The sequence below is a fragment of the Oryza sativa genome, chromosome 5 (genome assembly GCF_034140825.1).
Source record: "Oryza sativa Japonica Group chromosome 5, ASM3414082v1".
Taxonomy (NCBI): Eukaryota; Viridiplantae; Streptophyta; class Magnoliopsida; order Poales; family Poaceae; genus Oryza; species Oryza sativa.
In genome coordinates this window covers 1,312,941-1,329,170 of record NC_089039.1, presented here as the reverse complement: position 1 = coordinate 1,329,170, position 16,230 = coordinate 1,312,941, and the positions used below count along the sequence as shown (strand labels likewise).

The 16,230-nt window shown below is 46.8% G+C and overlaps 1 protein-coding gene across 2 annotated transcripts; it reads left to right on the top strand.

The window, feature by feature from the left end:
* The first annotated feature begins 14,391 nt into the window (after positions 1–14,391).
* Positions 14,392–16,230, top strand: LOC4337668 (uncharacterized). 2 transcript variants are annotated; one of them, XM_015784243.3, is made up of 3 exons: positions 14,392–14,512; positions 14,592–15,209; positions 15,303–16,230. In XM_015784243.3, the coding sequence occupies exons 1-3, from the start codon at positions 14,427–14,429 to the stop codon at positions 15,919–15,921; spliced, it is 1,323 nt and encodes a 440-aa protein (XP_015639729.1). In that variant the 5' UTR covers positions 14,392–14,426; the 3' UTR covers positions 15,922–16,230. The 2 variants fall into 2 exon arrangements, with proteins under 2 accessions (XP_015639729.1, XP_015639728.1); XM_015784242.3 differs by having other exon boundaries at positions 14,592–16,230.

Here is a 16,230-nt window from a genome sequence, read left to right as displayed (position 1 = left end):
ACAAGACACAGCCCCACGACATGTCACCATGCGCCTCAATACCACCACAGTACCTCGGAAAGGAGCTGTGACAGTACCCCTCGCACAACACAATCCACCACAGTGCACCGTTCCTGGATCATAATCACCCCCTCATAAACAAGGCATGAACTCCCCAGCGACCCCCGTGGGCTTATCTCCGCCACTTCTCAGTCTGGTGCCCCGCAATGAACCATGCTATACAAAAGGTAAAGCCGTTGCCCACGCTGGCTTGTGGTTGGCACGGTTAATGTGTCACAACCGAAAATCATGAACTGGTCCTTAATTGTCATGAGCACGACCATCAAAACCATGTGCTCACAACCCACCTTTATCAAGTTTTATTTGACAAATTAATTAGTTAACCAATCACGATTGACCATCGTGAGCTTCCATTAAATATCCATAAGTGATAGTGAAGCATGATTTATCCCATTAATGAGCTAATGTTTCTAAGCACGGCTAAGCAACTATAAATAACATCTAGCTGAACCAATCCAATATATAAGGTCCATGCTAGTCAAATTAAAACCCATAGGAAAATAAAGTCATCTTCGGCCATAATTAAATGGGAAAGGCTCACCACCCGATGACATTCGAAAATAATACATAAGTTGAAATAAAACAATAGCTTTAAACGGGTTCAACATGCTCAAAGGGTTGTTTGGGATCTGTGTGACTTGCCTTGCTGGCCTTGGAACTCTTCAAATTCTTCTCCTGCGAAAACGGACTCTCTGGAAACGTCGGAATCTAAACAGAAAAGAGCAAAATCACCAAAACAGCACATAAACAAGCATGAACAGTACATGTGGATATTTTTAACATGTAGATCTTAATTTTAGAAAAATTTAGAGACTTGAACCAACTAAATCCGAGCTAAGATGAATTAGTTATGAATTTTTAAAGATTAAATCGGATTAAAACACTTATATGGATTTTAATTGAATTATGACGCAATAATGAATTATTTTTGAAAAGGAAAAGGGAATTATTGCGTCAGCGGCTAGGGTTCGCGGTGAACCGGGTGCACGGCGGCGGCTCAAGGAAACGAACGGCCGAGATCGATCCATCCAAAAACGAACGGCCGAGATCTATCGGTCCACGACCGGTCTACGACGGATGGCAACGATGACGTCGGCGATGACGTCATCACCGGCGGCGGCTCAGGCGCGCAAGCTCGCTGGCGAACGACGGCGCGACGGCACGAACGGAGGGCACCAGCGCGTAGAGAGCGACGCGGCGAACTCACCGGTGACCAAAACGGCGGCAGAATATCAACGGACGGCGATGGCGACGAGGAAGAAGCGGCGGTGACCTTCGGCTTGACGACGACGGCGGTGCTCCCGCGGTCTACAGCAACGATGGAGGGGCGGACGAGGTCGGCGATGACTTGACGATCACGACGGCGGCTTTCCCGAGCGACGACGACGACCGGAGCGGCGGCGGCGCATGGCTGGACGAATAGTGGCGACGGCGGCGCTAGGCTACACGGCGCTAGAACTCTACCGGCGGCGAGAGGCGAAGGCGAGGGTGGTGGCGGGTAGTGGAGACACCGGGGGTCCTTTTAAAGGGGCTAGGAGGCGGCGATGGAGGCCCACGGCGACCGGCGATGGCGAAGGAAGGTCTAGGGTTCGGGGAGAGAGACGAATCCGATTCGAGATCGAATCCATGGATTTCCAAACGATTTTAGCCGACGATTCCAAAAGAGAAAAGGTAGAGTGGATCGCGGGGATCAATTTCCCTCTATCAATTTCACCGGATCGGGAAAGGAATGAACGAATTTGGAAGGGCGGCGGCGGCGCAGCTCGGCTAGGGTTCGGCCGGGCGACGGCTGGAGGTAGACGAAGATTGACAGGTGGGCCCCACCTGTCAGCGGGCGGTCACGCGCACGCGAGCGGCTCAGCTGCGGGCCGGATTGGGCCGAGGGAGAGAGAGAGAGAGAGATTTGGGCCGACTTTCGGCCCAAAGCCAAAAGAAGACTTTTTAAAACTTTTCCAATTTAAATTATTCATGAAATGCAATTCCATTTATTAAAAATACTTCCTTGGCTCAAATAAGTCCCAGAAAAATCTAGGAATTATAGAATCAAGTGAAGTATTTAATAAAATTTTATCTGGCCCACTTTTATATTGGAATTTATTATTTAAAATTAGATCTTTTATTTTAGGCTTTTAAAATCAATTCTAATAATTCCAATTAAATAATAATTTATATATTTGAGATTTTTAGGGTGTGACAGAAGCTCACGGTCAAGGCTGAAAAGTATAAATTTGGAAGTTTGTTTAATCTAGTGAAGGTATTGAAGCCTCCAATGATTGTAGTCCACGTGAAGGATGAGCAGACTGCAAAGAAGATCAAAGAGGATGTGTTGCAATCAATCGAGGGCTGCAGAGCTACTTCTATTCATAAGATGGAGTTAGGTTTTATGATTAGATTGTCACCACGGGACAAGACAAAGAAGCCGCTGGGATACCTGAGAGTGTCCTATGATAGTGCGGTGATAAGCGACCGCACACCCATAGAATCAACACTAGGCGTGGCTTCCGCACGAGTGAGGATCGACAAGAAGCTTCTTACATCAACAGCTTGCAAGAAGTGAACCCAGCTTGCCTCTTGTTTTTCCATGATGACAACCGGTTCACTGAGTGTATGTCGTTTGTCGATCGACTCCTAATTTCAAGTTGTGTTATACATACTGCATGCGCTATTCTCCAATCTTGACTCTTGAGTGTGTTTAATTTGCAAGGTATGATGCAGAGATATGATGGAGATATGAAAAAACTGCTTTTCAGTACTGTTTTGCTATACGGAGATGGCTGAATGGCAATTTGTTGTGCTTGGTAGCACCATTTTTGTTGGGAGATGTGTAAGCTCTTGAGATGAGGCACTGTCCGAATTAATCTCTAGTGATAAGATAGCTGCTCTCGATGTTTGGCTGAACTACAAAACTGCCAATTAAAAGTTATTCATCTTTACTTCTTGTTGAATGACATGCTTGCATGTGTCATGCCTGGTAGCCTTTTTGTGGATGTAAACTCTTGAGCTGCATGAGGCTCTGGTACTGTACTAATAGCTGCAAAAACTGGTGGTGCCAATTGAAAGCAGACTTGATAGACACTAAAGCCTCAGCTCAAGTTTGCTTTCAACTGGTAAAACGGGATAAACACCACCGGGAAGATAGCCGGGCGACGTTGGCTCTTAGTGAAGGGATGTAGATTTAGACTAGGGAGAAGAACATTATTGGGAGGGAGAGATTAGACTAATTGATATTCGTTGCTTAATGATAATAGATACAATCCCATCCTTATATAGATGGTATAGCTTGATCCCTAAGTAAGGATTCAATCTAATCTTATCTCTAACTTAACTAATAATCTTATCTCTAACTTAATTGATCTGGGCTGCCTATGGCCTCTGCCTTCCGGCCCAATGCCCATGACACTAATTGTGTCCAAGCACATCTTCTGCAAACAACATCAACATGGATTTGTCAGAATCTGTTTAGAACTTAGTAAAGTTTTTTTTCTCAAAACACATAAGGCGGATCCAAATCTTAGTTTTCCAAAATGAGATATTCAGAAATGCAGAACAATACAACCAACAGAATAAATCTGTTTACAAACAATCCCACCAATACTAGTCAATACTTGTGTTCATAAAAAAATGATAAAATATTAACAGTCTACTCCCTCTGTCCAAAAATGTTGGTCATCGTCAGATTCATGCTACTAGGGTTTTCAATCTACCTTAAATATGTTGTGTTTCAAATATTAACATGGAATTATGTTATTGGATTCACCGGGATAAGTGCTGACATAATATTTTGCTTTTATTGTTTTGCATTTTGCTAGTACATGATGAGACAGCTATATCTAACGTATTGTGTCTGAGATAGTGAAAAGTTAAAAATATCTCGCATTTTGGATAGAGGGAATACTATCAAAGCAAACCTTTACATGCCTCTTGACACATGAACAGAAATACCAAAGATGGAACATTTGGAAACTCACAAGTGGAGATAAACACATGTTCAATCTGCAAATAATGTTACAACACTTGTTCGGGACAGAAAATGAGATCAACATCAACTTAATTATTTGTGTTATGCTGTAAAAGGAGTAATTAGTGAAGAGGAAGATTTTAGACAAATCATCTCAGGGAGGCACAACAGATGGATGATCTTGTAGATATAGTCAACATGCAACTTCTTGTGATCCAGATCCTTCTGATAAGTTAACAAATTATCCTCAAGATACTTATGCGTGCAAGTATCATCAATCGCAACATGAAGTGGAAGAAGACCTTCGATGACCTTTTAGACTACGGTGCATACATTGGCTGATGCACCATAGTCTAGAAGCAAGTTGATCATGTTGATAGAAAACATTGAAGCTGCTTGGTGAATGGGGAAGAACCGAAGAACCCAAAGCTAATCGGTTCCCATAGAGGTCTGGTGCCGTGCCCTCCAGGGCAACCTTGGCACAGTGCATGGCATTGTTTGCAATAATGAAGTTGATGGTGTGCGCGGTGAAGATCAAGCCCATGTCATGCGGTGCACATTATCCTCGAATAGATCGAGGAAGCTTTGGACACAATCGTCTTTCAGGATGGTTGAAAAGTGACCTTGTATATCGCAGAAGTAAAAAATCACCAACTAGATTGACCCATTCATGTTACAAAAAAGGGTAACACAGTCAATCAACCAAATGAGAGGCAAGAAGAAATAATATCTTGCTGAAATACACATTAGGATTATGAACTTGCAATGTTGCAATATAACTAAAAAAAAATCAGGGGCAGAGCTAGCATGGACATGGTTATACGGATGCATACCCGAGATATTTGCGCAAAAAAACCAGTAGGAGGCACATGTCAAACTACTTATGCTTTAGTTTTTACAACATTAGCCTTCAAAGTTTTATAGCAACAAATGGATCTTGATTAACTTTGTACGAATGTCATAAAATTCTTGTGTCTACGCGTCAACCATGACATTGCAGGATAACCAAAAGGAGGCCCAATCCTCCTACTAAATGAAAATGATGAGAGAGATGAAGTGAGCCAAGAACCTTAGGAGTGCGCTCTGGGGTGATTATGTTTGTAAGCCTGGACTCTGTAAGTATGTCCTCTGTTACATCTGCATACTGAAAAACGAAATGCATGCATGTTGGAAACCCAGTAAAAAACAAGGACTCTAGGAGAACTGATGGAGTATAGCACATTGCTGAATCAGGGTTGTCAGGAGGCGGCGGAAGTGGAGGGTTCCATGGGTCAAACTCATCAGCAGCAGTAGTAGTAGTAGTAGGTTCATCTTTGTCTGTAGTCACAGATGAATCGACTGTCTCCATCTCCTCTGGCTGAAACAAACAACAACACACATTGAATTACGCAACACAACATAGAGCAAAAGGGGAAAAACGAGACGAGACGATGACACAAAGATCAAATATGATTTCGGCCGGAGGATTGGTTTGCTCGGTTTTCAGAGAGAAGGAGATGGTGGAGGTGGCGGGGTTCGTTGGCGAGGGTGGATGTCACGCCCTGAAGTTCCCCTCCCTTTCTCTAAATTCATAAAATAAATCGTCCGAAGAAATTGTTTAATTTAACCTAGAGATGAATCTCTAATTAATAAATGCAAATAATAATCGGAATCGACATGTGGAATTTTTCTTGGGTTCTACATGTCAAAATATGATAACAGGATTTTTAGTGGAATTTTCAGAGCCTTGGAAATAATTTTAATCAATTAAAATAAGCAAAGTGCAATATTAAATCCCTGGGAAAATCCTTTTTCCTTTTTATCTTTTCTTTTCCCTCCTTTTTCTTTTTCTTGGGCCGCCGGCCCATTTCCTCCCGCGCCGGCCCGCTCCTCCCTCCTACTCCCGAAGTTCACCCGGCCTCCTTCTCCCTCTCGGGCGCTGACAGGTGGGGCCCACCTGTCAGCCCTTTCCCTAACCTCCGGCCGCCCACGCCCGCGCCAACCGCCGCCGAAACCACCACCCATCGCCGCCCGCCTTCCGCGCCCCACTCCGCGCCCCGGGCCACGTCGCCCACTCCCCCGCGCGCCCCGCCCTCCCCGCGCCCACGCCCCACTCCCGCTCACCCCCGCGCCCGCGAGATGGCCGGGATTCAAATTTGAATCCCGCCTCTCTCTCTCTCCTCCTCCACCTCCTCCACTACTCCGGTGAAATTGCGCCGTTCCCGGCCACGACTCGCCGCCCCCCCTCCTATTTAAGCACGCCCGCACCTTCCTCTCTCTTTTTCCTTTCTCGGCCGAGCCCTCCCGAGCTCTCCATCGCTCCCGCGCCTCTCATCCCGCCATCCGCCGCTCGCCGCCAAGCTCCGGCCGCACTCCGCCACCGCTAGAGCCGTCGCCGCACCGCGCCGTCGACGCCGCCGGGTTCGCAAGCTTGTGCGCCACCCCGTCCGCCGTTTCCCCGGTCAATCCCGCCGCCGGAGCTTGCTTCTCCTCGCGCGCCGGAGAGTACCCCCATGGCCACCGCCTTCGACCGGCGAATCCGCTCGCCGTTAACCACCTCTCTCCCTCTAATCCCTCCCATCTTGTTCCCTAGGAGGTCTCGGAGCTCGTCCGCCTATCGTCGTCGTCGCCGTTCGCCGTCGTCTTCCCCCCCCCCCACGCCGGCCAACTCGCGGTGAGGCGCCCCTCCCCCTCTTTTCCCCTTTCTCTCCCTCCTAGCGCCGTGCCGGGCCGAGCCGCCGCTTCGGCTGTGTGCCGCCGCCTTCGCGCCGCCGTCATCCGCCGCCGCTTTCCGCGCCTCCGGTTGCCGTCGCCGGCGACCGTGCGTGCGCGCCACCGCCCTCGCCATAACCGGTCGGCCGGTTTGAGGCCGAGCCGAGCCGACCGGGCGTCTCCCCCTCCCCATGAGCCGCCGCTCGGTGGGGCCCGCTTGCCAGCCGCCCCTCTCTCTCCTTGAGTCACTGACCCGCGGGTCCCGCGTGTCGGCGCCACCCCTCCTTGTGCTGACGTCAGCCCTAGAATGAATTATTGCGCAATAAATTGATAAAGGGTTTTTCTTTTATAGTAAAAACATAGATAATCTTCTAAAAATCATAACTAATTCATCCGAGCTCCGATTAAGTCCATTCAAGTCTCAGTAAATTCATAAAAATGTATAGAATCCATTAAAAATGGTTTTGTTTCCTGTTTCAGTAGTCTTATAGCATGTTTTGCTTGTGTGCTTTGTTTGTCGCGTAGATTTCGCCCGTTTCGTCGATTCGTGGTTTCTCGAAGACGTTGCTGTGGTTCCATCAGTGCGAGAGCAAGGCAAGTCATACATTGCAATTGATCATATTGTACCCAATATACAAATGTCCCGCATTTCTATTAAATATTGCATTGTTTTACAACATCATGTGGGATGGGTCCTATTACTCAGCTATATGTTGTTTCCCTTACGCCATTGATAACTTGGGTATTAAAATGACTAGATGTTGGTTTGGGAGATGCTTAGCCTTGCTTAGTTTAACTAGTGCACAAAAGGGGATCACATTAAAGCATAGACTTTGATTATTGGCAATAACTTTGGATTAGTGCCACCGCAATGGTGTTGGTTAATTAAAATACACTACATGGTGGGCTGTAGGTGCATGGTTTTGCTAGACGTGCCCATGGCGATTAAGGACCGGTTCGCGGGATGCCCTGGAAGAACTTATCGTACTTACCACAAGCCAGCGTGGGCAACGGCTGGGCTTGTAGTGTAGCTTTTCTCTAGCCGACGTACCCAGGCGATGGTGGGCGTGATGGAGTTGGGTCGGCCGGGGTGTCCGGTTGATCGGCTTCCGGATTCACCGCGGCACGAAAGGGGGGCTGCCCGTTGCCTGCTGGGGACGGGGGCGAACCCTAAGGTGTGGTGCGATCGGTTAGAGAGGGTTATGCAAAGGGTCCTGTCACGGCCTCATTCCGGTATGTCGTGGTGGCATGTCGGCGCACGGGAACGTGTCGTGGGGCTGTGTCTTGTGGGTACAGTTGTACACCTCTGATCAGAGTAAAACTATTCGAATAGCCGTGCCCGCGGTTATGGGCGGTCGACCAGATTCACCGTGATTAGTCTCACCCCTAGTTAAGCTTAATGAACTGGTGTAGTTCAGGTGGTTGGTTGGGCCTGTTGCAACGTGGCGTAGCGTTGGACAGTGACTGGTTAATATTGCTTAATTACTACAACTGTTTTTACTGTTTTCAACTACTGGTTTTAAATGCCTGCTTTATGCAAATGAACCCCGTAGCCTCCTTTGGTTATATCCTGCATCATACCTCCTCTTCCGGTATGACTTGCTGAGTACAGTGGGTAGTACTCAGTCTTGCTCTTTCCCCCCCCCCCCCACACCAGAGTTGAAGTTCTTCTCAGTTGGAGATGTCTTGAAGAGGTTGGTTTCGTCGCTGCCGTCAAGGGTTGCCTGTGGAATGGAATCGCCCGCTGCAGGAGTCAAGTCTTCAGGCTTAGCTCGCTTTTACCTTTTCCGCTGCATTTGTAATCCTTTATATTTTTGTAAGACGTGGATCTGTATGTCAACAATTGTCGTTTGTGTACCCTGGCTAGTCCTGGACAGGGGTTTAATACACATTCAGCTTAGAAATTCTGGTTCGTGAATTTCTGGGCGTGACAAACCATGCACCCACAGCCCACCATGTAGTGTATTTTAATTAACCAACACCATTGCGGTGGCACTAATCCAAAGTTATTGCCAATAATCAAAGTCTATGCTTTAATGTGATCCCCTTTTGTGCACTAGTTAAACTAAGCAAGGCTAAGCATCTCCCAAACCAACATCTAGTCATTTTAATACCCAAGTTATCAATGGCGTAAGGGAAACAACATATAGCTGAGTAATAGGACCCATCCCACATGATGTTGTAAAACAATGCAATATTTAATAGAAATGCGGGACATTTGTATATTGGGTACAATATTATCAATTGCAATGTATGACTTGCTGAGTACAGTGGGTAGTACTCAGTCTTGCTCTTTCCCCCCCCCCCACACCAGAGTTGAAGTTCTTCTCAGTTGGAGATGTCTTGAAGAGGTTGGTTTCGTCGCTGCCGTCAAAGGTTGCCTGTGGAATGGAATCGCCCGCTGCAGGAGTCAAGTCTTCAGGCTTAGCTCGCTTTTACCTTTTCCGCTGCATTTGTAATCCTTTATATTTTTGTAAGACGTGGATCTGTATGTCAACAATTGTCGTTTGTGTACCCTGGCTGGTCCTGGACAGGGGTTTAATACACATTCAGCTTAGAAATTCTGGTTCGTGAATTTCTGGGCGTGACAGTGGAGGATTGGTTTGCCGGCAACACACGGTAGACATAATTTGCTAGCCGAAAGAGGGGGAGAGGGGTCGCCGCCGGCTTACCTGCGGCGAGCGTGATCGCCGATGGAAACCTAGCCGACTCCGTCCGAATGGGGAGGAAGCAAGTTTCGGATTTCAAGGAAAGATAGGTTTTTTTTTCTTTTTTCCCTTTTCCATAGGGGAGTTCGCCTTTCATGGGTTCCGAATATAAATGGCCATACGGCCCGAGGCCCGTGGCCCGGCCCAAGCACGGCCCGGCCCGACTGGGGTTGTGCCCGTGCCAGCCCAGCCCAACCATCCGGGCTATGCCTAGGCTGCACCCTCGGCACGGTGGGCCGGCCCGCCCCGCCATGATCGAAGAAAAATAATATAGGGATGCAAAATAGACTTAAATAACCATATAATGCAAGGCCCAAAGAGAAGAGGAATACAAAGGGCCTATTCGGCTGTTTGTCTACGGTGGCTGCAGCTGCGGCTGTGCCATGTGTGTGCGGCACTGTTGGTGCCGACTACGCCGCAGCCGTAGCACAGGCAGCCGAACAGGCCCAAAATAGACTTATTTTCCAACCATATGGATAGCCCACAGAGTTGAGGGACGAAAAATAGACTTATTCAGTGGAGAAGTACGATGGGCTGTCGTGCCTTCGGGCCAGCCTGGCATGGCCCGAGTCGAATTGGGCTGTGCCTGGGCCATGTGTGCAGCCCGTGGGCTGGCACGGCTCGACGTGTAGGTCGGACCATGCTGGCCCGACTAACCTCGGCCCAGGCACGGCCGGGCCTAGGCCGTGCCGTGTCGGGCGGCCCATTTGACCATCCATAGTTCCGGATTCGGGAGTTGTTATTAGTGTTTTTAGTCCTTTTATTTATATTCTCTCCAAGTACAGACTCTATCAACAAATAGAGCACACTAGAGTTTGAAATTGGTAAAGAAAAAACAAAAAAGTAAATTGCAGTTTGCAATACTTTTTATCTCCAAAGTTTCACTTGAGATGGTCCTCAAATCAATCTTTTCACTTTGAACAGAGTAACTTTGTCTTTTTTTTTTTTTTGTTTGAACCATTCCAAATAGCTTCTTTCATGCCCATGAACAATCTAAATCAAATCGGTTTCAGTACACCGGTGAACTTTCCCATTTATCTGCAGGCCATCTTATAGCGGATCCAAGATTGTCCCGGTGGTCCCGAGAAAAAAAAAATCTAGCCCAATGCATATATACATATATAAAAAGTTTTGAAAAAAAGAAAAATAACTCCACTATTAGTACATTATGATGCACGTTTATCAATTTATACTTTTAACCTTGTTATATTTATAGAATTTAAAAATATATAAGTTGGACCACCCGTATATAAAATATAGGTACACCAATGGGCCATATCTTCATCAGAATGGAGGGTAGACCCTAGACCCCATTTTATCATGGAATTGAGCCACCGTCCTCGGTAGCCTTGCTTACGTGTCACATCCTAATTTTTTTGTTTCAGGATTTATAGATTATTTAAATTTATATTAAATGTTCATTAATTTACAAGTGAAGTTAAATGTGGGAAATAAAATTTTCTAAATATAAAGCATGGATGGATTTAATTTTTTATTAAATTCTCCATGATTAATTATACTCTCTGGAATATTCTCGGATTTTTTTCGGAGCTCAATTCCAAATTTTAATCATACAAAGAATAGTTTAGTAATTATTTAAATAATAAATTAATCATTAAATGATCTGGATATTATTATATTAAATACTTTGAGTGTCCAAGTATGTTCAAGATTTTTCTTGGAATTATTTGAGCATTGGAAGTATTTTTAACAATTGAAAGATCATTTAAGTGATTATTTTAATTGGAAAAGTAATAAAAATCCTCCTCCTCAGCTTGGGCCCTTTTCGGCCCATTCCTTCCTCTTCTCTCTCCCTCGCGCGCGTGCTGTGCAGCCCAAGCCGGCCCAAGTCAAGTGCTCTGTTCTGTTCTCAGCCAACCAAAAGTCTAATTTTCCTCCCTGGGCACTGTTCATCTTCTACCTCTAGCAGCCGAACCGAGACCGAGTGGGCTCGGTTTTTCCCCTCCAAATCCGACCTTTTCTCTTGTGTTTTCCTAAAATTAGTTGAGGGGAAATATTCCTCTTATCCTCCTCTATCCTTATCCCCAAGAATCGGAGCAAACCGTTGAGTATTTTATCCGAATCGAACTCGTTTTTGAGTTTATCTCCAAAACCGAGTTTTTGATTTCCCGGATCGATTTCTTGCGGGAGGAGTCCGATCTCTTCAATCCAAGGCTATAAATAGGACCCCCTAGTCCTCCTCTTTTGTTTGCCCCCTCTCCCGTCCTCTCCCCTGCTCTGTAGCGTCGCCGCCGCGCGTGTCAAGCCGCCGCCGCCGCCGGCCATCCTCCGGCCACGCCGCGCCGCCGCGTCCGCCGTCATTGCCGCCTCTCGTTGCCGCCGTTAGGTGCGCACGGGAGCGGGGAAGCTCGGCCGCCCCTTCTCCGCCGTCGCCGGCCGTCGTAGCGCCATCACCGCCGTTCAACCGAGCCGCCGCCGCCTCTTGCGTCGTTGCCGGCCGCCGTCGGTCGTCGTTGGACGCATTGGTGAGTACCATCGGGTTCGTCTCGTCGTCCTCTACGTGTAGATGTCCTCCAAAATCCCGGCCGACCACCCTAGCTCCGGCGAGGTCGCCATCCGAGCCGGCCGACATTGATGATGTCATCATGACGTCATCATCTTCTCCTTTTCCAGTTTTTTCTAATAGATTAAATCTTCGGAAAATCATAACTAAATAACCGTAGATCCGTTTCAGGTGGTTCAAGTTGCTAAATTTTTCTGAAATTGAGATCTACATGTTAAAAATATCTACATGTACTGTTTATACTTGTTTTTGTACTGTTTTGTTGATTTTTATTCTTTTGCTTTAGTTTCCGACGTTCTGAAGGAGAGCGTTTTCGTTGAGCAAGGTTCGGAAGTGTTTGCGGAAGCTCAAGGCAAGTCACACAGATCCCAAACAACCCTTTGAGCATGTTGAACCCGTTTAAAGCTATTATTTTATTTCAACTATGCATTATTTTTGAATGTCATCGGGTGGTGAACCTTTCCCCGTTAATTAATGGCCGAAGATGATCTTATTTTCCTATGGGTTATAATTTGATTAGCATGAACCTTATATATTGGATTGGTTCAGCTAAATGTTATATGTATTTTGCTTAGCCATGCTTAGAAACATTAGCTAACTAAAGGGGTTAATTATAAACTATATTATATTATATTATTATTATTATGGTTATATTTAATGGTCGCTCACGATGGTTAATCGTGTGATGTTAATTAATTGATAATTAAAATCTGGTTAAGGTGGGTTGTGAGCATATGGTTTTGATGGTTGTGTTCATGACAATTAAGGACCGGTTCGCGAGCTACTGTTGTGAAACATTTACCGTGCCAACCACAAGCCAGCATGGGCAACGGCTTTACCTTTTGTATAGCATGGTTCATTATAGTGTGCCAGACTGTGAAGCGGCGAGAAGTCCATGGGGGTCGCTGGGGAGTCCATGCCTTGTTTATAAGGGGGTGACTATGATCCGGGAACGGTGCACTGTTTTGAGTTATGTTGTGCAAAGGGTATTGTCACGATTTCCCCCTTTGCAATGCCGTGGTGGTATTTCGGGGCATGGCAACATGTGTGGAATCGTGTCTTGTGGGTACAGTGGTACACCTCTGGCCAGAGTAAAACTATTCGAATAGCCGTGCCCGCGGTTATGGGCGAGTTGAGCAATGTTTTTCGTGATTAGTCTCACACCTCTCACGATATTTATAGATGTTATACCTGGTAATAATTTGCTTAGCTCCTGGTTTGGAGATTAGATCTGTACAGCCGGGTATGGTTGTTCAGGATGGTTGGGCCTGAGCAGCATGGGTGTGCTGTTCAGTGTTGATTAAAATTGATGATTAATTACTCTACTGTTTTACTTATCTTAAATCTTTGCTAAATGCTGCTTTTGCAAATGAGCCTATATTATGCCATCCTTTGGAATCCTTGTGCACTTGCATATTTGCTGTGTGGCTTGTTGAGTATGTCATATGCTCATTCTTGCAATAATCATCAAACCTCAGTTGAAGATAAAGGATCCAGAAGGAGAAGACGTTTGGCTTATACCCCAGTTGAGCTGCCTGTGGGAGTGGAGCTGAAGCCATCGCTAGACCGTTAATTCCGCTGCTGTTTTTTTTTTCCTTTTGTAAGTATGTAACGGTATTATTATGATGGGTTTGTATATTAAAATTGTCAGTTTGTGTACCTCGGCTGATTCCTGGACGAGGATTTTATGCACAAATAAGTTCGGAAATTACTAGTGAATTTCCGGGCGTGACATTACGCCACCATCCCGAACAGCTGCCACTGTTGTGCTTAGCAATTAGCATGCGTCGCCGGTAACACGGTCCGCTGCGCCTCAAGATAATTCTTCATATCGAACCCTTTTGCTTTCTCAAGATAATTCTAAAAAAAATTCAAACAACACCTTGTTGTTGCTACAAAATCTCTTTACCCAAAGTAAGTGAACTTAGTGAAATCGAGAACTAACAAACAACACCTAGAAACTATTAAAAAGGTAGGGAAAATCATCCTTCATGGATAAATAAATGTGGGAACAAAATAAAAATTGTGGCATAAAACATTTTGCAAAAAACATTCTCACATTGTTCCTTTCCTCCAATGTTTTGTTTCATCAACTACTAAAGTCACAAAGGTGACTAAAATTCTCCAAAGGAAATATCTCCTTTGAATTACTCAAATTTTGTGAATATAAACCAATCTAACTTTCCAATTCCATTTACCCATAATAAAGAACAAAATTATGGAAAACTGAAAAGAAAACACTAATCATTCTGGGCCCTCTTTCTCTCTCCTCTCAAACCCAACCCAACTCACTTCACGGCCCATCATCCCACACTTGCCAGCCCATGAACTCAGCCCAGCAAGCCTCTCCAGCCCAAACCGATCGAGGAGGCCCTCTTCTACCTTGAAGGCCACACTCTTTCCATATATCCTGCTGTCTATATCTATACTTCATTGTCAACACCGCCGCCACTGCACCGATTCTTCTTGAGAAGAAGATCTGAAGATGAAGCAAACCCGTAGCAGCCTCCTTGCAGATGATGAAGATCGCCCGAGATGGTTGAAGAAGCGCAGATGCGATCTCCACCAATGGCGAGTCCCGTTTTCCACACCATTTATCTCCTAAATAGTTTCCGATTTGTAATCGATCGATCGGTACTCACTGTGGCAGGAGTGATTTGCCATCGGAGCTGACCGAGGATATTGCAAGCAGGCTGCTTGGGTACGATGTGGCAGAGTACCTTCGCTTCCGCGCCGTCTGCAAGGCGTGGAGGGAGTGCACCCCCCACCCGCGCGAACTCGACAGCCGCTTCCGCCCGCGCCGCTGGATCCTCCTCTCCTCCACCTCCGGCGACATGCGGTGCCGCTTCCTCAACATCGCCACCGGCGCCTGCATCCAGGTCGACCTCCCGGAGGAGCTCGCCGCCGGCGGCCAGATCCAGATCGAGTGCAGGACCGAGGGCCTCCTGGTCCTTCGCGACAAGGTGACCGACGCCATTCGACTCCTCAATCCCCTCACAAAAGCCGTCACCGATCTCCCACCCATCACCGCCGCCATGGCAAACGTGATCCCTGAGAAACGTGTCCATGCCGAGATCCCGTGGTCGCTGATTGCCTACGCCGGCATCTCCGACGAGACCTCCCCACCGACCGTCGCTATTTTCCTGAGAGACATGCGGTTAAACATCGCGTACGCCAAGGCCGGCGACCGCCATTGGAAGCTCCTCGACGACAAAGCTTGGTCGACCTTCCCAAGCAGCATCAGCCGTAGCGACGGCCAACAACTCCGGTATGTCAACTACCTGTCCGTGGTGACGCTCCGTGGCCGCATCTACTTGGTGACATACCAAGGTAACATATTGAAGCTAAGCATTCGTCCTAGGCCCCAGCTGATACCCATCGTCAAGGACCAGACCAAACATTCGATGTGGCACGGCCGAGTTCTGTGCCCCAACGTGGTCTCCTACCTTGTGCCGCCCAACGACGACGATCACCGTATGCTCATGGTGCGCTATTACGGCGACCTCACCCACCTCACAGATCACGAGCAGAGGTGCATCAAGCGAAGGAAGAAGAACGACTTGATCAAGCTGCCCAGCAAAAATCCATGCCGGTACAATTGGCGAATACTGCAGGTGTTCGAGGTGGACATCGTCAGGAAGAAGCTGGTACGCGTGGACGGCATCGCCGACGACCGGGCGGTGTTCGTCGGCGATGTGGCGTGCGTCTCGCTCTCTATCGACAGGTTCCCTTCCATCCTTGGCAACACGGTGTATCTTGGGATGAACAGCTGCTGCGCTGTGGGCTTTGGCTTGTGCCACCTCAAGGACCGGACTGTTGAGCCGCGGCTCGAGCATGTCCTCGAAAGTGGGCGCAAGGCGCCACTCCTTGTTGATATCAGCCTCTTCCACCTAGGAAGGATTGTGCCCTTTGCACGCCCCTGCACTCTTGAAGAGTACCTTGTATGCAGCGTCGGCTTCAAGAACGGGATCAAAGATTGATATTATTGTCAAAGCCTCACTGCTAGCTGATGCTAATTAAGAAGCTTATTACTACCACTACTATTTATTGTTAGTAAGTGTAGTTGGTTAATTTACTCTTTGTATGTATGGCTGACTTTGATATGGTTTTAGATTGTAATCTTATTTATCAGCCACTTGGTTTGAATATTTATGTCCCTCCACAAGTCAGTCCATCAATTGTTGTCCTTAATTTGCATCTTTGGTAACAGTCGGATGATGGATACTATCAGCTTTGATTAAAAAACCAACAGTATGTAACTTGTTCCAACCTGTCATCATTGTCCTCAA